Source organism: Leptonotus elevatus, chromosome 15 (genome assembly GCF_054856555.1).
Source record: "Leptonotus elevatus isolate MCC_2025b chromosome 15, RoL_Lele_1.0, whole genome shotgun sequence".
NCBI lineage: Eukaryota > Metazoa > Chordata > Actinopteri > Syngnathiformes > Syngnathidae > Leptonotus > Leptonotus elevatus.
The window spans coordinates 5,671,746-5,694,394 of record NC_141253.1 but is presented as its reverse complement, the minus strand read 5'-3'; the positions used below and the strand labels follow the sequence as shown (position 1 = coordinate 5,694,394).

The following is a 22,649-nucleotide window of genomic DNA, read 5'->3' as shown; positions in this document are numbered from 1 at the left end:
GACCGATTACTGGCCAGGTCGTTTATCAGTAACCAATATTCGGCAAAAAAAAATCTGATTGCTGATAATAGATCCATTTAAATCTGTGTTAACCTCTGGGAGCTATTTATTTAAACTTTCAGTAGTTTATAAGAGATGCTTCTGTTTTTGTTGGAAATTAAAACCAAGATAAGTGAATATGTAACTTTATATTTAAGATGTTTTGACATTTTAAAAACTTAATTTACTGTACAACACAGTAGGGAGTGAATTACTTAAGTTTGTAAATTCACTCCCAGCCATTTTCACTGAAGCACCTTCGCTGCCGGCTGTTTTACTGGATTTTTGACAAGATTTTGTACATTTTTATTCTATTGCTATAAAAACATTGAACCCACCAAAATGAGCAATTAGCATTAGAATATAGCTAAGTTTAATCGATATTGGCATTCCTGCTGAAAACACTGTCAAAAAGAGCTTGTTGCAACATGGCCCTGGATTATCTCTTATACTCTGCTGCCACCTGCTGGCCGTTTTTTTGGGCAATAACTACCATTGCTTTAAGCCAACGCTTCATGTCAGAAGCTGCATCAAAGCCTTCTGTATGCTCTTGCATAAAAAAACGTTAAAATACGTTTCGGGGAGTGAATAGAATATAATTCAAATGTATTGTCATTGCACAAGTCCAGAACAACGAAATGCAGTTTGCATCCATCCAGAAGTGCCTTCGCAAAAATAAATGATCTATATTAAAAATAACACATTATTGCAGGCTAGTGAAGGACAAAGTATTAAAAAAAAACGTATTTACACGTTTTTGGGAGTGAATGAGTTAAGACATGCTGATGAGAGGAGAACTTTTGTTAGAATTCTAAAACACAGATTTCAATTGTCTAACATGTAAGGGAAAAATACATTTTGCTAATCTGAAAAGTAGTTATGCTAAAGGCATTTCAACATTATTATTATAATATATATATATAAAAAAAAAAATTGCCAATATTTTCCCTTTTAGTGAGAGTGAATATTGTTTCCAAATATCGGTTATTGGCCTTCTTGACTACAAAAACTAAAATTTAAATTAAATACCAGCCTATCTCTAAATGCGATACGTAATCTTGGTTACATTTTTGTTTTTGCACTGTACCTTTGAGCCACTTAAAAGCCTTAATATTAGTGTGTCAATGACATAAATCCCAAAAGTTCAAGTCATATTACTACACATACCTTGTTGTCCTGCATGTCTTTGTTTGCGCCATTTTTCAGCAGCATGATGGTAGCCCGCACATTATTTACAGCCGCAGCCCAGTGAAGTGCAGATTTACCTGCAAAGAGAAAAAAAAAAGGAGGGGGGGTGGAGGTGAGTCATCATAATACGTTGTGTACTTTATGGAGTGTGTAACTAGACGAAGGCTTAGTTACCAGAATCGTCGGTGCCGTTGGCGTCGGCGTGGCAGTTGATCAGCTCGTCCACCATGCCCTCAGCTGCAAACCTGGCAGCCAGGATCAGCGGCGTTGTCCCATCATGCATGTGCGCGTCAAGATCGGTAGCACGGTTGCGGATTAAAATCTGCCAAAACACACGCTTGTTTTAGTTAAACTGGACAAAAATGGCATCATGGAGACAACAAATTATTTGTGGCCACGCAGGACTCAAGACTGCACGCGAAATAGTCGCAATTGCTAATGCGGCAAGACAAAAACCAATACTGGCCTTAATTTAACAGTACGCATGAAAGGCTGCCGAAGAAAAAAGCTCAAAAAGTCAAGTCCGGCTCTGACAATAACATATTTGGCATTTACCTGGAACACCCCCTGCGCATCAGCAGCTATAGCAGCGTGAAGAGGAGTGCGTCCCATGTTGTCCTGGACGTTGGCGTCGGCGCTGGACTCCAGCAGGCGCTTGGCGGCGTCGGAGCGGGAGTAGCGGGCGGCCAAGTGGAGGGCCGTTTCGCCGGTGCGGTCGGTCTGGTTGTGGAGGTTAGCGCCTTGGTAAAGGAAGTCTGTAATGATCTCCGCGGAAGGATCTTCTTCCTCTTCGCCGTTAGCTGTCTCGAGTCCTCCGCCGCTACAGGAGGCAATCATGAGTGGGGTGAAACCATCTGGAAAACAGAGGTCGGCGGTGAAACAATGAGTTGACATGTCATTCGCACCTGATCAAAACAATCAAAGTCTCACTTAATTAGTACAGAATTGTGCTCTGACACTCGATGGCAGAAGATACACAACTAACACGTGTACTCCAAAATGTCATTTGATTCAGTTTTTAACCTTACATTTTTATAAGCTGACCAGATGGAACTTAATGAAATTGAACCAATATCATCTGTACACTTAAGAAAAGCCTGTTTGGATAATTTTTCATTGGTCATTTTTATTGTCTTATATATATATATATATATATATATATTTATATATATTTTTTTAATGATAGGTAAAATACCTTATTAGTGCATTAACATGATAGAAAGGGAAGTAGGACAAGATATGTTCTTGTGCTTCTTCCTACTCATTTTGAACATGTAAATTATGACATTATAGATGAATTATTTTCTTTCTTCACATTTTTATTTTCACTTCAACTTATATTTTAAATTTTGTAATGTGTTTATATGTTTATATGTTAAAACAAACCAACCAAGCAAAAAAACATATTTCTCATCACTGGCTAGGAATTTGCGATGTCATAATCATATCAGAGCTTGTAATGGGCCCCAAAGCTAATCCAGGGGAAATAACTGTAACCAGACTCCTGTATACTTTAATATCTGTGAGACAGTTTTTTTTTTTGGTAGTTATAGTTGGCTGTGATCATATTTCAACATTATTCATTTACTCTTAATGATAACGTGAGCACAGCCTGCTAATTAGCACAATATTGCTATTAGCAACAAAACTAGAAACAAGATGCCTCCCTTTTCCACTTCAGACTATCAAAAACTTTCAGATGATGGCAGTAGGCCACCGGAGACGTAAATGCACCGCTTTCAAGTGTAGTTAAATGAACAGTCGAGGAAGGAAACCACTTTACCAACGTCTCAAAACAGTGGACAGGCGCAAGCTAACAGGCAGCTAGCTACCTCCGCTAAGCAGACAGATGTAGCCTGGATGTTTTCTGTATTTTGTTATAAATTTTTGATACTTATTTTATTTAGTTCTTTACTTATTCACTTACCTACTTCTTGTGTTATTACTAATTTATTAATAATTTAATTTACTTATTTACTTACCAACTTAATGATATCTATTAATTTATTTTGTTTTACTTTACACTGCATGACTGATTTTTATTTTATGTACAGCATTTTGTATGTTCTTTAAAAGTGCTTTATAAATAAATAAATAAAAGTTGAGTTTCAGCAGATTATTGACACTAAACAGTCTGGCATACAGAATTTAAGACATTTTTCTGATATTGTGAAACACTGGACGAGTTTCATCCAAACGAACCCGGTCCTCTGACGTTGACATCCATGCAGTCATTCTCAATCTCCCCCTGAGGAGGCGTAGGGGCTATGGATGCGACACGCAGGTCGGCCGCATCCAAATGCTGCTGGGTCCATTTTCTCTGGTCGGTTCTGTCCCTCAGATCCAGCATGGACTGCTCCTCAAACTGGAGAAAACCAGGCCAATTATCAGCTGCGCTAACAAAAGTGTCGTCTTATGGTTCGTTTGATTAGAATCGCCCACTTACTTTGAAGCGCTTGCAGTCGTGATCCTCGTCACCCCATTCGTTTTGATTGTCATCCATGAGATTTATGTCACATATTTTCATAGGCCTGTTAAGAAAAAGGCCACCATATTAGAATTGATTAATTCGATCTGACACCACCTTCCTATTCCAGTATGCAATTCACATGACTTCTTGCCTCAGTCCAACGGAATCTTCCCCGACTGGTTCTCTGCGTTTCTTCTTGCTGGGCTCCGAAGTATTGAATCCCTCTGGGAACCAAAGCTGCCCGTGCTCTCGCCGTCGCTTGCGTGACACCAAAACGCCCAGGCTTATGAAACCCAAAGCCGCTAATCCCAGGAAGACCACGTACATGGGATACAGCTCTGAACTAGCAGGAGTGGGTCTTACGCCTGAAAAATATATATGATTTGTTACTTAAGCCTCACGGCTGATGACAATATACACGGGAAAGACTAAGTCACATACTGGTTACAGCTTCAATGTAGGGAACATTGAGATTGCCACTGGAGGCCAGTGCGCCGAGGAATGCTGCAACGTCTGTGGCGCTTTGGAAGCATTCGCTGGATTGCTGGTAACACTGGCGGTTGTCAATCTCCAGGTAGACTATAGACCTACATGTTGAAAGAGGAGAATTGTCAACGTGCATGCTCTTCCTGTGGAAATATAGGATTACCGTATTTTTCAGACTATAAGTCACACTTAAAAATATATATATATTTTGGCTGGTCCTCCATTTTATAATCAGGTTCTACTTGTATTAAAATTATTGTTAGGATACACACTAGGGGTGTGCCAAAAAATCGATTCTCATAAGAATTCTTATTTAGTACGATTCAGAATCGATTTTAAATATCCCAAAATCGATTTTATTTAAATTATTTCATACGGTCTTCCCTTTGTTTGTGTGTGCCTTTATTGGGAGCACTGTTCATGTTGTACCCAATTCGGCCACTTAGGGGCAGTGTGGTTCCACGCAGTCTGATACACTGTTAAGTTGTAGCCACATTAGAGAGTAGAAGGAAAAAGTCACGATCAAGTTATTCCAATAAAAGTTTTTTTTTTGCAGCGTGGAGCTGTTCTTTTGAGTGATAAAAGTGCCCCGAGTAGCGCACTAATTAGCATTAGCGAGTCAGAGTAGATCATTACGATTCCTTGAACATCTATAAATTGAAGCAAAAATCATTGTCAATCAAATCATTTCGAATCAAAAATCGTTCTTAATCGAAAATAGATTTTGCATCAAATCGCAGACCCAAAAATCTGAATCAAATCGTGAGACATTCAAAGATTTCCACCCCTAATACACATCCAAAATTTGCCAACCACCAAAATAAAGTATGAGAAGAAAAATAAATACAAGTCGTCATGGCATCATGTCTTCGTCTTTCCTTTTTTTTTTTTTTTGTAAAATAAAATGCCCCCAAAATACGACAATTCATTTTTTCCCCTTCTTTCTACATTTTTTTGCGATTCAAACACCAGAGCGACCTATAGTCTGAAAAATACGACAGTTTAGTAATACATACCCTTTGACCTGCAGGGAATCCAACTCTCTGCGTTTGCGTGGGCTGACCATGGCAGACACACTGTCCTTCATTTGGCCCAAAACATTCGCCGGCATGGCCGCCGCCCACTCGGGCCACCCGTCTGCTGAGCGCTTCAGCACGTTGTGCTTCACCAGGTCTTGCTCGTTACCATAATAAGGGAAGATCATAGGCTCCCCTTTAGCATCACGGCGGAACACCACATTGGTGTGAAGAACGCTGCTGAGGTCTCTGAGGAAGGCCGAAGATCGATTTTTGAGTTGCTCCGGCGGAATGTGGACCACCAGAACTAAATGTCCGTCCGCTAGCTTTTCCGGCATGTTGTTTGCACAGTCCAGGCCGTCCCATTCACACTCCGCATTGTTGCAGCCCTGATCACAGTGGCCATCGGCATAGTGGTCTTTGCAGTACTGGTCGTAAAGTGGGCTGTGGGATAGAAAGTTGCTTGGGTCAGTCCAGATCATCCATTCGAGTAATTGCATTAAAAATTGCTTCGGTATTATTAAACAACAATACCAATATAAAATATGCATTAGATGAAAGTATTGTTTTTGTTCCCGTGGGGTCACCCATCCTCACATGCCACACTCGTATCTGTGACTTTGAATGTGTGTGGCTTAACAAAAAAAATATTGTAATAAAAATATGTGAATAAATATTTGCAGCCCGAGGTGCATCCCAAAAGTAGAGCTGTGCAATTAATCAAAATTCAATTACAATTTCAATTATTACACTCCACAATTACAAAATCAGCATAATCATAAAAAAAGATTACTAATACTAATTTGTGAGTTGTTTAAATGTATACATGTGCACCTTTTTAAAATTTTTAAATAACTAATTCAATACACTTTGTTTCATACAAAAGGAATTTGCATAATTATTGAGTTTCAATGAATTTTGTCTTAATGTTTTTTTTTAAATATTTAAACATTTTCTTGTTTTGTACCAAAAAACCAATGATCGCCCTAATCGTGATTTGAACTATTACCAAAATAATTGTGATGACTATTTCCTTCATATTCGAGCAGCTTTACCTTAAAGCGTTTTGTACGAGTGCTATACAAAATATTATTATGAAATATTATTATCATTATTACATTTCCAGACTTACTTGCATTGCCCTTCCTGTCCCTGGCAGTCAAAGCCATCGTAGAGACATCCGGGGCTGTTGCACTGGCCGTCGCACTTCCCGTCGTTGAAATAACGCCAGCACTGCAGCGCTGCCGAGCAGTTTTGCCAGGGATCATCGAAATTCAGCGAGCAGTCTCCTCCGTCCCAGCCGCACGCGTGGTTGTTGCACAGCGAGTCGCAGATGTGGTTGCCGGCCCACTCGTCGCACTGGGGGTTCTCGCAGCTCACCTCCACCTCCGGGGGCGGGGTGATGTCACGGCCGAAGCCCCCGACGAAGGAGTAGTCCAGGATGTGGCACAGCAGGCCGTTGAAATTGCTGGGACAGCTGCACTGGAAATACGGCGCGTCCGGTGTGATTTGGCAAGTGCCGCCGTTGTAGCATGGGTTGGAGACGCAGAGGCTGTCGGTCGGGGTCAGGCACTCGGGTCCGGTGAAGGCTGGAGGGCACAGGCAGCGCGGGCCCAGGTGGCCTGATACGCACGTGCCTCCGTTCTTGCAGTTGAGATTTCCGCAGGAGCGGGAATCGTACTCGCAGGAGGAGCCAGTGAAGCCCTATAGCAGGACGGAGGAAGACGTGGGTCATATTCGGTATCAATAAGTAAAGACAGGAACTGGTAATCATTTAACGATTCCAATTGCATTTTCAATCATGCTTATCAATCAGAGTCCATATCGATTGAGCGATTTTTATTGCAATGGGTTTGTTTGCTTTGACTTTTGAATGTATTCACCTTCAGAGAAAGATACAGCATATCCAAAATGAACTCATTTGTCATGTTTCCTTAGGGGTTAAAAAATGTAGTTTTTGAGCTTCTTGCAAAATATCATAATAAAGTGCCTTAGGAAACTGCCCAGTTCCACTTTTATTTACCCATAGAAAATTAAGAATTTGGGTTTTTAAATTGAAGTCTTAATCAGCGCTCTTAATCCACCTGGTGGATTAAAGGTGCATTTCACTGGATACAATTTCCAATATATCACACTTTGGCTCCGAACATTTGTTAACAGGAAGTAAACCCCAAAATATTATTTAAAAGAATATGTTTTATGCGCCTTGCTCATTTGTTCATTCGCATTTGTTGAATATGAATTACGCAGCAAAATACACCCCCTTTTAATCTCAGGGGGCGGCCATTTTGCCACTTGCTGTCGAGTGAATATGACATCACAGTTGCTCAGGGCTCAGGTAACAACCAATCGCGGCTCAGCTTGCGAACGTCTCATGACTTAACCCAGAAAATAGGTGAGCCGTGATTGGTCGTTTCCTGAGCAACTGCGATGTCATTGTCACTCGACAGCAAGTCGCAAAATGGCCGCCTCTGAGATGGATAAGAACAGGTGGATTTTTCAGCTTAATTCTTATTCCACAAACATAATATTAATCAGAATGCTGTGCTTAGTTCTAGTGTGGGCACATAGAACATACTATTGTAAAGAAAAACATTTAGGGTTGGTTTTCCCTTTTGTAAACATTACAGTTCTCCTTTTGCTGATTCCAAACTAATTTGGACATAAAACAAATAACTTTTTAAGCTAGCAAACGATTCCAAGTAATCAAATGACTGAGAACAGGCTCCAAAAAGAACAAGCTTTTGATTCCCTACCAATAAAAGCGGAGGCTAACATTTAGTTCATCAAGAGAGCTGCACTTACCGGTGGGCACTTGCAGATGAAGCCATGAGGAGTGTTACTAGCGACTGCACACGTGCCCCCGTTCCTGCAAGGTCTTCCTTTGCAGCCATCAAAAACTTTGTCACAACGCTGGCCTGATCAACGGAAAGACGTTCTTATTGCCTTGGTAGCCAATGGCACACAAGCATCCTGCCGGATGTACAACCGCTACCTGTATATCCCGTGCGGCATTCGCAGCGGTAACTGTTGGTGAGCTGGATGCAGTTGTACGAGCCCCTGGGATCACACGGGTCCGACAAGCACTCGTTGACGTCGCCTTCGCAGCGCTCGCCCACGTAGCCTGCCGGGCACACGCATCGGTAGCCCCCGATGCGATCCACGCATTTACCATCGTTGAAGCATTTGGGCTCGTGGGTCAGCGGGTCGCTGGACGGGTTGCAGTCGTCCAGATTGATCTCGCAGTGGACACCTGATTGGCGACGGGGGTGTCGGGTGAGCGATACGGCCTGATTTCTTGACTTTTGGGAAAATCGGCGTGCGATTATGTACCTTGGGTTCCTCTGGGACAGGAGCACTTGTACGTGTTGACGAGATCGATGCAAGTGCCTCCGTTTTGACAGGGCTGAGACTGGCATTCATTGATCTCCTTTGAGCAGTTGACACCATGGTAACCGGGGAGACACTGGCAATAGAGACAAACGTGAGCATTTTTATTTAATTTTTTTTTTTTACCGTAAAACGATTTTGTACTTGACGCATCGACTTCAAAGCGATCACGTACTTCGCAACTGTAGCCTCCAAGATAATCAGTGCACGCGGCTCCGTTGTGGCATGGATTAGGGGAGCACTCGTCTACTTGCTCCTGGCAGTAGCTGCCAGTGTAACCCGCCTGGCAGCGGCAGTAATGCGTGCTTCCGGCATCGAGACACTGGCCCGAATTCCTGCACAGGTGAACCACTTCGACACCTGAAAACACAAAGTTGGCAGTAAACAAATACAAATTCATTCAAAGACCGTATTGATAATGCGCCTCAAATCATTTTTGTAATGTATTTAATGAAAACAAAGAACCCTTTAAAATGTTGCGCTTAATAATAATGAATGTCGCAAAAATGTGAACATTGGCAGAGATTTATGATCATTTATTTATTATTCACAAAAATGAATAACATTAATTATATCAAAGGCAAAGTCAAAAAAATAAATAATCTTGACAATATGTTCGATTCAGCCCCCACTAGTCTCAACACGGCATTTTGGTTAACATTGTATTAGTGGAATATGAGTTAAGCAGCAAAATCCAGCCGTTTTTATCAATATAAGAAGGCGGCCATTTTACCACGTATTGTCGATTGAAAATTTCATCGTAGTTGCTCAGTCCTCAGGTATCAACCAATCAAATGTTATATTATTCAGAATGTCGTGTTTAGACTAGTGAGTTCACTTATAACACATTATTGTAAATTTGTAATTTCAGAAAAGTGTATAAAACTGGTGGTAATATTTTTTGTCACACATTTTGCTTCAATTCACTCAACATTGTCATGCTTCTTATAATGTGTGTATCTTATCTGCCACATGGGGGCAGTATATATTTGTGTACATGAGTTGATTCACTGTTTTCAAATCTCCATTACTTAGTTATACCACCACATAGATGCTATTCTTTTGAGCTTTATCCATTAAGTGATTCTAGGTATTTATACTCTTGTTAACAAAAGTAGAAAAAAAAAGTTAAACTAATAAAAATAGTCAAAATTATTTTTTTGACGTTTATAACCGTCAATGGCAGTGAATGAGTTAATGGGGGCAATGGCTACCTTGCTGCTTGGCTGCGACTTCACAGGACACGCTTGGGATGTCACAGTAGAGGCCAGTCCATCCAGTTTGACACTGGCAGGTGTAGGAGGCCCCCTTTTGCCAGCACGTCCCCCCGTTTTTACATGGGGACGAATCGCACCAACGGATGAGATTCTAGCAAACAAACAAAGAAATGTTCATTTCAAACCACACCACGGTGACATAGAAACCCGCACGGAGGAGGACTCCCAATACCTGGCAGTTGACACCCGTGTAACCTGGAGGGCAGGTGCACTTGTACGTTCCAAAACTGTCCAGACACGTACCACCATTGAGACACGGTCTGGAATCGCATTCGTTGATGTCATATTGACAGTAGCTGCCGGTAAATCCAGGCAAGCACAGGCAGGTGAAGGCGTTGATGCCATCCGCACAGGTGCCACCGTTAAAGCAAGAGCTAACGAAAACAAAACAAAGTTAATAATCAAAATATTTCCTACAAATTTGGTCATGTAGTAAAAGTGGTGAGCTACTACCTGTCGGTGCAGTCGTTGGTATTGATCTCACAGTTGATGCCGCTGAAGCCAGGCGGGCAGGTGCACGTGTAGCTGTTGACACAGTCGGTGCAGTTGGCACCGTTCCGGCAGGGGTTACTTTCGCACTCGTTAATGTCCTGCTCGCATCTGCCGCCGCGGAAGCCGGGTAGGCAGGTACACGTGAAAGCGTTGATGCCGTCGCGGCACAGACCGCCGTTGCTGCACGGATCTGAAATGCAGAGAATGGGATTATGTTCTTCGGAGATTTCCATTCGCGAATAACATGCAAATTCACCTATTCACTCACAAAAAAAAAATCTCAAAATAATTTTTTTTTATGTTGTTGTTTCTAATGGGAAATGCATATTGGAGGTTTATCAACATTTTTGGAGGATTTTTTGGGGTTTACAAAAAAAAAATCCCCATTGCACTTCACTGAGTGTCAATTATATGTGGACTTTCCCTATTCGCAGATGGCACGTATTTTGTCTAGGGATGAGCGAGTACCGATGTTATTAGTATCAGACCGATACCAGCCTTATTTATTTTAAGGTGTCAGTACTCGTGGAGGCTGCCAAAAACAGCCACCGATACTTAAGGCAAACAAAATCTGACGTAGAATGAATCCTCCTCTGCAGTAGTTGGCGCTATACTGCAAATCATCATATGCTTCTTGGTTTACAATTTTTTTTTTTGTCTTTGTTTTAAATGAAATTTTATATATATCAAAAGTACTAGAGGTATTGGTGCGTAATCAAAAATTGAATACTCACACTAGTAGCATCGGTCTGAGAAAAAAGTATCGCACATCCTTAATTTGGTCCATATTTGTAATTTTCATTATACACCTTTTGTTATACATCTATGTGGGCCCCCAGTAGAGCTGGAAAATTGTGGGCCCCCTCCATCTGTTAAGTTACACGATCACCCGTTTTAATAATACCCAAGGTAAAGTAGCAGAACACTACCAAAGTAAAATAATCGCCACGGATTTATCGGTCAGGCTCTAATTTCAAAGGTGATTTGAACGTTTCAAACGTGATCCTTACTTGGCTTGCAATCGTCGACGTCAGTCTCACACTTCTGACCCGTGTAGCCAGGCAGGCACTTGCACTGGTAGCTTCCCATAGTGTTGTGACAAAGGGCCCCATTGCGGCACGGGCTTTTCACGCATTCGTTGATATCAATCTCGCAAGTTTGACCTTGATTTCAAGGAGAGTGTCGTTAATTGCATGATCCCCCGCAAGATGCGACAAAGGCGTCTGGAAAAAAAGGACAGAAATAGACACCTTGCCACCCCCCAGGACAGCTGCACGAGAAGCTCTGGTAGTCCTCGGACTCTCTACATAGTCCGCCGTTTTTGCAGGGTCTTGAGTTGCAAGGGGCCAGCAAGGTCTCACAGTTTTCACCTGGGAACAAAAACACACACATTGAAGGCGCTAAGTAAGAGCACGGGCTCCGGTTTCCATCCCTCTTCCTTATCCATTTCCATGACGACTTAACCAAATAGTAAAGGGCTTTCCTGTTTCCTGTTATTGTGCGATCACAGACAGGAAACAGGACGTGGCGGAAATGGGAATGGGGGCGCGGAGCAGGTTCGAGTTCTCCCGCTTATATTAGCAATTGTGACACTCTACACCCCCCTTACCTCCCCCCCCCCCCTTACAGGAAAACACTCATTGTATGTTATCCCTCCAACACAGACTGTCAGATCTTTCCACACAGGGAAGACAAAAACAAGCATCCCTGATAGAGAGACGACTGGATGAGGTTTGGTAAAACAACACAGGATTCATCTGCGTGGAAAGAAGGAAGATAGCCTCCGTTATCGGCAAATTAAGCAAGCAGCGACGTGTCGTACCGATGTAGGGGAGTTGACAGTTGCACTTGTATCCTGCCACATCATCCATGCAAGTGCCCTGGTTGAGGCATGGGTTCGAGGCACACTCGTTGATGTTAGTTTGGCAGTTGGGTCCTGTTGGTGATGCGATGAGATTCGGGTTAGATGCCAGAAAAGGAGAACTCGCGCAAATTGGGAGTTTTAAGCCGCTATTGGCTGACCTGTGAAGCCCACTCGGCATGTACAGTGGTACCCGCTGGTCATGTCCTTACAGGTTCCACCGTTCATGCACGGGTTGGACTCGCACTCGTTGTTGTTGATGTCACAATTCGGGCCGCTCCAGCCAGAGTCGCAGGTGCATTTATAGCTACGATGAGGAAGAATGAGAAAAAGACATGTTCGCAGTTTTACTTGTCGCAAACAGTTTTTCTTTTTGCAGCATGTCCAAAAATGTCCTTGCAAATCGATTGTTTTGCTAACAGTGGCGATGGCAAGTGCTTGCAACAGCATTTGTAAACGGTCTAAAGATGTGTAGATGTTGATTATCCAACGCTAGAGATGACGTGAAGTGGTAAAGAAGTGGTAAATAGTTGCTAATTTCCGCAATACAGTCCCAAATAGCAGCTATCTGTCTTTTCACAAACACTTTCATAAATGTTGTTGTCTGTAAAGCCCGTATCCCACTGAGGGTTGAACATTTGCGGCGCTAGCGAATGTTGATTTCACGTCAGGGTTCGTTCAAGGTCGCAATGTTTGCTTAACATTCTCTAAACGTTCGCCAGACATACGCAAACAGTTTCGATGCTTTTCTTGTTGCTAGGAGGTTAACATCTGTCGAACGTTTAGCAAGCGTTGCAACCTTGAACGAACCCTGACGTAAAATCAACATTTGCTAGCATTGTGAATGTTTGCCTCTAACTGGGATACTGACTTAAAGGGGAAGTCAACCCAATTTTATTTGACAATATGTTCTATGCAGCTCCACTAAATATATTATTCTTTTTAATATTGTGTTAGTGAAATATGAGTTAAGCAGCAATATCCAGCGTTTTTTATCCATCTTAGGAGGCGGCCATTTTGCCACTTGCTGTCGACTGAAGATGACCTCAATGTTGCTCAGGACTTAGGTAACGTCCAATCACAGCGCAGCTTCAGAAAACAGGTGAGCTGTGATTGGTCATTGCCTGAACACTGAGCAACATTGATGTCAAATTCAGTCGACAGCAAGTGGCAAAATGGCCGCCCCCTGAGAGGGATAAAAACGGCTGGATTTTGCTTCATAATTCATATTCCACAAATGTAATATTAATCAGAATGTCAAGTTTAGACTAGTGAGGTCACATATAACATATTATTGTCAAGAAACTTCTACATTAAGCATCGCTAAATGCCGCTGACAAAGACGACCCCCCGATTTTTAACATGTGTCAGAAAAGCTACTTTCGCAATCATTCGCCGCTCACTGTCACATGGTCTTAACCCAAGACACGGGTTTGCTACTCACCCATTAATGAGGTCCTGGCATCGGCCGTGGATGCATGGGTTGCTGCCGCATTCATCCACCTGGGACAAGCAGGTGACGTCGTTGTAGCCCTCCAGACAGAGGCAGGTGAAGCTATTGATGCCGTCCACGCACGTGCCGCCGTTGTGACACGGGTTGATGGCGCAGTCGTCGATGTTGATGTTGCACATTGTTCCTGAAAGGACGAGATGAGCGATTCTTCAAAAATGTGAGATTTTCGTGGTGCGAATGCCTGTACATGAATTTCTGCACAGCTGGACACACTGCTCTGCACTGTGGTATTCTTTGAGCCCCCCCCATTGAGGTGAACAGTGCGGCTTTTTGGACAATAGAGAGCTAACACTAAAAACTCCCTGAGCGTTCAATTGAAAAGAGCAGGAGCAGCGCAGTGTGTGCCTAGCCTGGTGGCCCCTGGGGGGCTTTTTTTGCCTGGCCGCCATTGATTGAATGGCAGCCTGTTGAATAAGCAGAAGGAGCGTTTGGGCCCTGGGAGGGGTAGGAGCTGCCAGGAAGGAGGTGGGGGGGGGGGGGGGGGGCTACTCTCTCTATTCACACACACACACCACCCCCCAATCAAGGGACACATAACCTCACTTGGCTTGTTTACAGGGACAGAAGGCCAGACCCATTTCACACACGGCCGAGTAACAATTAACCCCCCTTCGGATCCCCTACCCTCCTCCCTCACTCTTCATCAATCAGGAGGGGAGGGGCCTAACCGCCTCACCATCACTTACAATAGTCCTCTGTCCCCTTGCGTCTCCGTCCCGCCGTGCCCTCCGCACTCCCCATGTCGGCACAGAAAGACAGAGGGGACGAAGGGGAGGGGGAGGTTGGGTGTCGCACGGCAGCCTGCGCACACACGCTTGGTCCTGGCTTGCCCTCTTTTAGCATAATCGCACAGACATTACCAGTCAGAACCGGTTCTGTCGGGCCAAGAAAGCCTGACTAGAACGCCATGCAATCACACAATAAATGTTATTAAACTCCCTTCTCCCTTTAAAAGCTCGTTTTACAAACTCTTTTCAAACGTGTTTTTTTTGCGTGGATCGGGTGGGGAAGAGTGCTTCTTTCAAGCCAACCCCTCCGCCCCCCCACGCAAACCCCAGCACACACAGGCAACCTGACACCATTGTTCCGCCAGAGCGAGCCCGCCAGCCACCTGTCCCGTTCCGCCCCTCCTTATGCTTGGGGGACCACCCCCAACACACCTGTAAACTCCAACCACCGCTCACCTGTGTAGCCCGGCTCGCACGCACACTCGTAGCCGTTGATTTTGTCGATGCACCTCCCGTAGTCGCAGGGGTGGCTCTTGCAGTCGTCCAGGTTGATCTCGCAATTGAAACCTGGACCGTGGGAACAAATTAAGCACCTTGCATTTGTTCATGGGGAAGTCAACAACAACAAATGATTTACTATAAAATGTTCTATGGAATTCTGATTTATACTACTTTTGTCAAATATTAATTAAGCAGCAAAATCCACCCTCTTTTATCTATCGCAGGGGCGGCCATTTTGCCACTTGCTGGCGACTGAAAATGACATCACAGTTGCTCATGGCTCAGCTATTTTCTAGGTTGGTCATGTGACGTTCGCAAGCTACACTGTTATGCAAGGTTATTATAGTTTTGGAATTTTCATTTTAGTTAGTTTTTATTTTGTTTTTTAAATGTAGTTAGTTTTAATTAGTTTTCAGGGCGGTTCTGTTAGTTTTTAGTTAAATGAAAAAGCAGGCGAGCCGAGCTATTGGAGCCAAAATTCAAACGTGCAAAATTGTCGCCTAGGAGCGACATCATCTGAATGTGCTTTTCTATTGGCTGCCGCTAGATGACGTCACTTCTGTGTGACACACTTTCAAACGTCCTTATTCCGGTTCAATAAATATACTTAAAATCACATTTAAAATCATTCCCAAAGGCTCATGCATTAGAATAATTACCAAAGACTAAAGCAAAGGACATTTTCGCTATAATTATAGTTAGTTTTAGTTAGCTTTGTAAACATAAAATGTAGTTTTAGTTTTGTTTTTAAATAGTATTTTTGTTTTTGTAACAATTCGTTAACAAAATTGTTTTTTGAATTTCTGTTTTTTTCATTAGTTTCCGTTAACTAACATAACCTTGCTGTGATGTCATTTTCAGTCGACAGCAAGTGGCAAAATGGCCGCCCCCTGAGATGGATGAAAACGGATGAACTTGGCTGCTTAATTCATATTCCACAAACACAATATTAATCAGAATACCGCGTTTAGACTAGTGGGGCTGCATAGAACATATTGACAGGAACATTTTTGGGTTGACTTCTCCTTTAAATCAAAATTCTGATGAGGTCTCACCTGCGGTGCCTTTGGGGCAGGAACAGATGTACGTGTTCTCTCTATCCTGGCAAGTGCCGCCATTCTTGCAGGGCTGGCTCAAACACTCGTTAATGTTGGTCTCGCACAGGCGGCCCGTGTAGCCAGGACGGCAATAGCATGTAAACGAGGCCAGGCCGTCCTTGCAGGTGCCGTAGTGACAGGGGTCCGAGTAGCATTCGTTGATGTCGGTCTCGCAATGCTGCCCCGTGTAACCTGTAACCAAAGACAAATGGAGTGTTAGGCCAAATGGAAAATTAAGAAAATATACAAAGGAGCAAAAAAAAAAAAAAAGATGAAGTACCTTCAGCACATTCGCAGGTGTACTTGTTGGGACCATCGGTACACTTTGCTCCATTTTTACACGGCGTGCTGGCACACTCATCAATATCCACCTGGCACAGATTGCCTGAAAATCCTGCAATTCAACAAATGACACTTTGTACATCGCTAAGATTGGTAAGAAGTAGTGAACCACCCCACAACTACACAACTCAAAGCCCCTCCCCCTGTCAGACAACACAATGGGCTCAGGCTAGCGAGCCAAAAACCAATCCCTGCCCTCGGTTTTGGCGCTAAACCCAAGCACAAACTCCCATGCCCGGCAAACAATGCTAATGTTTCTCTCACTGAGGGTGGCAAGCCATTAGTTTAACTTCTTTCCAAGAGCCATATATATATTAAGCATAATCATTAAGAGAACGTTTAATGATCCACTCTTGTTGCATATATTGTCTGAATAGAAAGTGAGATTCCAAGGAATTTTCTCTGGTATTTTCTCACCCTGAAGACACTCGCAGTGGAAGGAGTTTATCTTGTCGACACATTTGCCGCTGTTGAGACAAGGCTGGCTGGCACACTCATCCGTGTTGATATGGCAGAATACACCCTCGTAACCTGAACAGGGTAAAAACCACAGTTAGTCCAATCGTGCCTCCTCCTTTCTTGATGGATTATTTTCATAATTCCTGAATGCTCGTACCTGGCATACAGATGCAGTGGAATCCTCCGATCTGATCCAGGCAGGTGGCGTCGTTGTGGCACGGATTAGACATGCACTCGTTGACATCCATCTCGCACCGGGGGCCCTCGTAGCCCTGAAGACATTTGCACTGGAACGAGCCTTTGGTGTTGAGACAGCGACCGCCGTGCTCGCACGGGTTGGCGCCTGAAAGGTGAAAAATATGTCACGCGTTTGCGTAGGAACCAAATTCGGAGGAAGAGGAAAGCGGACTGTACTTACCAAGGGAGCACTCGTCGATGTCCAGGTTGCAGGCGGACCCGGTGTACCCGGGCGGGCATGTGCATATCGCCTTCCCGTTGACTGGGTTAGTGTCACAGTTGGAACCTTTCTGACACGGATTGCTGATGCATGCGTCATCCAGATGGCACAGTAAACCTACAAGCCCAGGAGAGAACGCCATTTGCATTGCAACATCACACTAGCAGGATGTAATGAAGTGCAAATACTGTTGCTGGACTTGGCAGAGAGTTAAATAATTCTGTTTAATCTGAAAAAACAAAACAAAACACTTGCAAGTAAGGTGTATTTTTTTTCAACTGTTATCATGGCTAATCTTGCATTTTTTTTGTGATTCATTTCACAATGCTGGCAAAGCCATGAGAATGTTATTTTAACAGCATAAAAGTTAAGACAATGCTATCATAAATGTTAGCATAGATGTCATGCCTATGCTAGCTGACTTTAATAAAAAAAAAAAAAAAAATTGTAACATGAGTTTTTTCTCACTGAATGCATTGTGTCTTAAAACCACCAGTTCTCCCAACTAACTAAGAAAAAAAAGAAAAGAAAAAACATACAACTAAAGGTATTTTTTTCTGTTGTTATCATTAGCTACTTTAGCATTAGCTACTTTAGAAATGTTTGGTTATTAATTTCACAACATTAGCAAAAGTATGGTAACATGTTTTAATAGCACACAAAATTATGTCATATTTAAGAACTAACTGGAATTGGCAGCTAGCTAGTGTTTTAAGTATTTTCAAGATTTCTTTGCTACTTCTAAAAGTACAATCTCTACCTCCTATGTAAGTAAAAATATTTTTCCCCTTACATTTTGATTTTTATAGTACTACGTATTTCGAAGTCTATACTTTTGTTGTGTTTTTTTTATTTGAATGAATGGATTTAAGTGTATTCCGAGATTTGTTTCTAAACAGTTTTTCACAATTTCAGTTTTCCTAATATTTTGGTTGTGGCTAAAAACGATGCCCGGTGATGCACTCGGCCGTCTGACGTGAGTCCCCATTCACCCAAGATATAAGAATTTGAGCGCCCGTGGTTATCTGGTGCAATTTGTGAGTTATTTCATTCTTATATTCAAGCCCAAGCCTGTTAGCTTGCAAGCTATCTGGGTGCTAGCGCTTCTCGTAGTGGTGTGGCAAAAAAGCCCCGGACGTTTAAAGTAAATATATGAAAACATGTATATGAAAGATGTAAGACATCTCTTAAACATCCATTTTCCAGGTTGTGGTAGATAATTGTTTGATAGTTGACAGTTTAGGTGGGCGTGATTTCAGTGCTCTCAGTAGACATGCTCGCAGCCTTGCAGAGTGGCGACAGGAAGTGAATAAGTAATTCTAGTTTTACATTATATTTATTTTGCCATCTGTGGTAAAAAGGTTCGTACCTGTGCGCCCATGCGGACACTCGCAGAAGAAGGAGGCCACACGGTCATGACAGGTAGCGCCGTGGTAGCAGGCGGCGCTGGCGCAGTCGTCGATGTTCTCGCTGCAGTCGTCGCCTGTCCAGCCGTTGACGCAGACGCAGTGGTAGCTCCCGTGAGTGTCGTGGCAGGTGCCCCCATTCTGGCACGCGTTGGGCATCAACTCGCACTCGTCCACGTTCTCGGTGCAGTATTGACCTGAGAGACGAAAAGGTGATGAGTTGCAGGTGGAACATCCCATGGCAAGCCGTCAGGGCCAGCAAGGTCTTGACCATTAAATTGAATTCAAGATTTATTTTTATTCCAGTCTAGTCTAGTCTAGTCTTGTCTATTCTCTTGATTGCGTAGCATTTCTCTTGGATGTATTGTTTCATAATAATAGATTTTTTTTTGTCCAATCATATTTCAGTTTGTCATCCTGTTAATATTGCAGTATCACGGTATTAAAATTACAGGTCTAAAAATATATATTTTGGGGGCATTTGTGTAGATAAAAACAGCCTTTTCCCAGCACTGAACACAATTTATTCTATTTGTAAACAAAATACACAATATTTGGTACAGAAGAAACATGTACCAAGTTAAGTTTCAATAAATAAATAAATGAATAAATAAATAAATATGAGCATTCTTCTTATGTTCTAATTATTAGTTCAAATAAATAAATAAATCTTAGCATTCTTCTTCTGTTTTAATTCTTAGTAAGTCACAACGTCCCATCACTGGGGAGCTATTTTTGGGGGGAAAGATCTGTGGGCTACTCATGTTATCCTTGGGGCTAAGTAGTACCTGCTGGCACTTTTTTTTTTTTTAAAGGCACATCAGTCAGAGAAAAACACATCAGTGTTTGCAATGTCTCTTTTGTCTTGCTCCCTTCCTTCCTTCTCCGTGCAACTGCTCGCCAAGAAGGAGAAAATAAGTTACTTGGAGGCATATAACTTAAAGAGAGATGGCTCGTTTACTCCACCTTGCGATGAGCCAGTCATATTGTGACCAGGTTCCCTCAAAAAAGACAAGAGCTTAATGCCCACGAAAATCAGTATCATTCGTTATTGAAACCTTGACTTCTTAAAACTACGGTCAACTGTCAAACCGGTAATCAGCCCATGCTTACACATCATAGTACTTTTTTCATCCTTTGCTGGTAGGTTAACCTCACCTGTGTAATGAGGTGGACATTGGCAATTGTAGGTGTTGACTCCGTCCACACATACGCCGCCATTCTGACAGCTGTGGCCTGGACAGTCATCAATGTTGTGCTCACAGTTCTGACCCATGAATCCTGTTAACACAGTGAGGATGCGATTAGGCAAAAAGAACGACTTCAGCCACATTTGAGTGGAGTTTATTGCCACACTTCCTTGTTTCTTCGACTTATCTTTACGCACTTTAGATAAAGATAAGTCATCTCTCCTCGTGGCGGTCTTCTTTTAAGCTTTAGTGTGGCGTATGCGTCTACTCCGAAAGACATACGTGGGTGTTTTATAGCCCCGATAGTATGATTAACTATCGACCCGTGGCTCAGCCGCGCTTCGCTATCTCGCCGCATTCCAGCACGGACACCCCGCAAGAGTCACACAGCATGGCTTCGACTTTAACACACACACACACTACATTGCACTGCTGTAGAATTCTTCATTCTGCGAAAATGATGCAGCTGTAATAATACTAATGCCTTTTGACATAAAGGATGAAAGATTATCAAATGTGATCAACATGAGTTTGCAATATAGTTACAAATGTTATGGCTGTTAACGATAAGACAGGTTTTCATCTATTTGTTTTGAAATTTTTTCAGCAAATTTACTGAAAATGCGCAAAAACGGACATGCGACTTATGCCCGTTTCCATCAGTACTTCTTTTGCGAGTATTGAGAGAGGACTCCGCCGCTGTAGGTGGCGGTATACACCATAGAAATGTGATCCACCAGTAATTTAAAAGAAGAAGAAAAAAAACAGGAAGCGACTGTGCCGTGGCGATGACGTCGTATGAGTTTTTTGTTGTAATTCTTGATAAACCGTGGCGTAAGTAGAATTAATATTTGCTTCTTAAATTAATTCCAAACAGATTTCTGTTTTGTCGTCCCCCCCAAACATACCTTACTTTATCGTCCGATATTGCTTTGAGACTAAAAACGTACGTATGACGTGATATCCGGTCAAAACGTGCGACGTGTGTCAGGTCTTGCCAGCGAGTAGTCGCAAAACCTTTTTCTATAACCAAAATTAGCTTTTTCTTTTTTTCGATACGCTTCAAACTCCACCCCCCCCCCCCCCCCCCCCCTCTAAGCGTAAAAACTTTTTTTGCGAATTTTGGGCTCTTTTTCGTAATTTCTAGCGTTTCCATTTAGTTATATTTTCGCATTTCTTGAAAATTTGAATTAAAATGGGTGGATGGAAACCCCTGCAGTGTATTTAGTGTAAATTGTTTTGAGGCTGTGAGTGATAGTGAATTTTAGGCGGGAAAAATAGCTACTGTAAAATCCGATGGATAACGTATTATACGGGCGTATTATACACGGGTATGTGTTATTCTATGGATTTTACGGAATTTAAAGAACTTTGGGTGGCAACACAATAAAAAGTAGTCGCACATTTGTTGCAGGGTTATCAAAAGGAAACGTCTGCACCGCTGCTTCCTGCCGCCATTCCTCTTGCTCAGATTTGATTCCAAGCTTTAAGATGTGTGCGGTAGAAAACCGAGCGTTAACTGTAAACTGCTGCTTTCGATTAACGTCCCTTTTACCTGCCAGACAGCTGCACTCGTAGATAGTGTCCCCCTTCTGGACGCAGGTGCCCCCGTTGTGGCACGGCGAGGGGCTGCACGGCACGTAGCGGGTCTCGCAGTGCAGCCCGGTGTAGTCCTGAGGGCAGCGGCAGTGGTAAGAGCCCACCTCGTTCACGCAGATGCCGCCGTTGAGGCAGGGCGTTGGGCTCTGGGCGCACTCGTTGACGTCCTGCTTGCAAGTTGGACCGTGGAAGGCCGGCGGGCAGCTGCAGATGAAGTTGGAATCAAAGGCCGAGCACTGGCCGCCATTTGCGCACGGGTTTGAAGCGCACGGGTTGGAGTGTTGGCATGTTTTGCCTGCAAAGCAACAGGAATTCCAGTTTCATTTGTGATCAAAGAGCGGGACTGAGCCCATGTTTCCATTGGGGGTCCTACCTGACCAGCCGGGTGGGCAGCGGCAGCGGAAGGCCGTGAGAGTGATGAGGTCGCACGTTCCCCCGTTGCGGCAGGGCGAGCTCATGCAGGCGTGGTTGGTCGGCGTGAGGCACAGGCGGTCGGTGAATCCCAGCCGGCACACGCAGCGGAAGTCGAAGGTGTTGCCGTGGGAGACGGCGCGGCACTCGCCACCGTTGCGGCACGGCGATGGGCTGCACGGGCTGGGAAATTGACATCGGTTGCCTACGTAGTCACTGGGACACCTGGTGAGGGGAAAGCGGACCTTTTAATTGGAGGGAAGTGGATCGATTGTGTGAAAAACACAGTGACAAGAAAGGCTAAGTTAAGATTGAGGTACCCAGCAGAGGTTGGCGACTCAGATATTAGATTTTACTATGAAATATAATCATTTAAGTCCTTCTCAGAGTTCACTAAACTGAGAGTTACTTCTTGGGTACTGATTAACGCGAATGGCGCCCAATTTGATAAGCACTTCTTAAATAATTATCCTCAAATCATCATCTCGTCGCCGTTTCTCGGGGTTGCTAAAATCTTGCCACGGTCCTGTTAGCCCAGTTTTGTTTAGTTTTTTATTTATTTACTGTGTTTAAGTAGTTGAATCAACTGTAGTATGCTAATAGCATGCTAGAACTGCCATTACACAACGTAGCACAAAAAATATATGCATATCACTGGTAAACATTTTTGGATTCTTATTTATTTTTTAGAACAATAACTCGGGGTTGCTAAAATCTTGCTTGTTTT

General features: G+C 43.2%; 1 protein-coding gene across 1 annotated transcript in view; it reads right to left on the bottom strand.

Moving 5' to 3' along the window:
* notch1a (notch receptor 1a) overlaps positions 1-22,649 on the bottom strand; it is a 35,694-nt gene that overhangs the window by 2,345 nt on the left and 10,700 nt on the right. The window contains exons 3-33 of the mRNA XM_086096487.1: positions 21,885-22,147; positions 21,468-21,806; positions 19,881-20,003; positions 18,686-18,919; positions 17,278-17,433; positions 17,017-17,202; positions 16,818-16,931; positions 16,339-16,452; positions 16,017-16,250; positions 14,917-15,027; positions 13,664-13,856; positions 12,381-12,526; positions 12,181-12,294; positions 11,609-11,728; positions 11,369-11,521; positions 10,320-10,548; positions 10,039-10,240; positions 9,804-9,957; positions 8,765-8,949; positions 8,533-8,665; positions 8,195-8,452; positions 8,005-8,117; positions 6,332-6,903; positions 5,200-5,643; positions 4,139-4,284; positions 3,849-4,062; positions 3,674-3,758; positions 3,430-3,592; positions 1,783-2,081; positions 1,402-1,549; positions 1,207-1,304 (exon numbers count right to left, since the gene is read on the bottom strand). Of these exons, the coding sequence (XP_085952613.1) occupies positions 1,207-1,304; positions 1,402-1,549; positions 1,783-2,081; positions 3,430-3,592; positions 3,674-3,758; positions 3,849-4,062; positions 4,139-4,284; positions 5,200-5,643; positions 6,332-6,903; positions 8,005-8,117; positions 8,195-8,452; positions 8,533-8,665; positions 8,765-8,949; positions 9,804-9,957; positions 10,039-10,240; positions 10,320-10,548; positions 11,369-11,521; positions 11,609-11,728; positions 12,181-12,294; positions 12,381-12,526; positions 13,664-13,856; positions 14,917-15,027; positions 16,017-16,250; positions 16,339-16,452; positions 16,818-16,931; positions 17,017-17,202; positions 17,278-17,433; positions 18,686-18,919; positions 19,881-20,003; positions 21,468-21,806; positions 21,885-22,147 (6,043 nt within the window). The remainder of the gene's footprint in view (positions 1-1,206; positions 1,305-1,401; positions 1,550-1,782; positions 2,082-3,429; positions 3,593-3,673; positions 3,759-3,848; positions 4,063-4,138; positions 4,285-5,199; positions 5,644-6,331; positions 6,904-8,004; positions 8,118-8,194; positions 8,453-8,532; positions 8,666-8,764; positions 8,950-9,803; positions 9,958-10,038; positions 10,241-10,319; positions 10,549-11,368; positions 11,522-11,608; positions 11,729-12,180; positions 12,295-12,380; positions 12,527-13,663; positions 13,857-14,916; positions 15,028-16,016; positions 16,251-16,338; positions 16,453-16,817; positions 16,932-17,016; positions 17,203-17,277; positions 17,434-18,685; positions 18,920-19,880; positions 20,004-21,467; positions 21,807-21,884; positions 22,148-22,649) is intronic.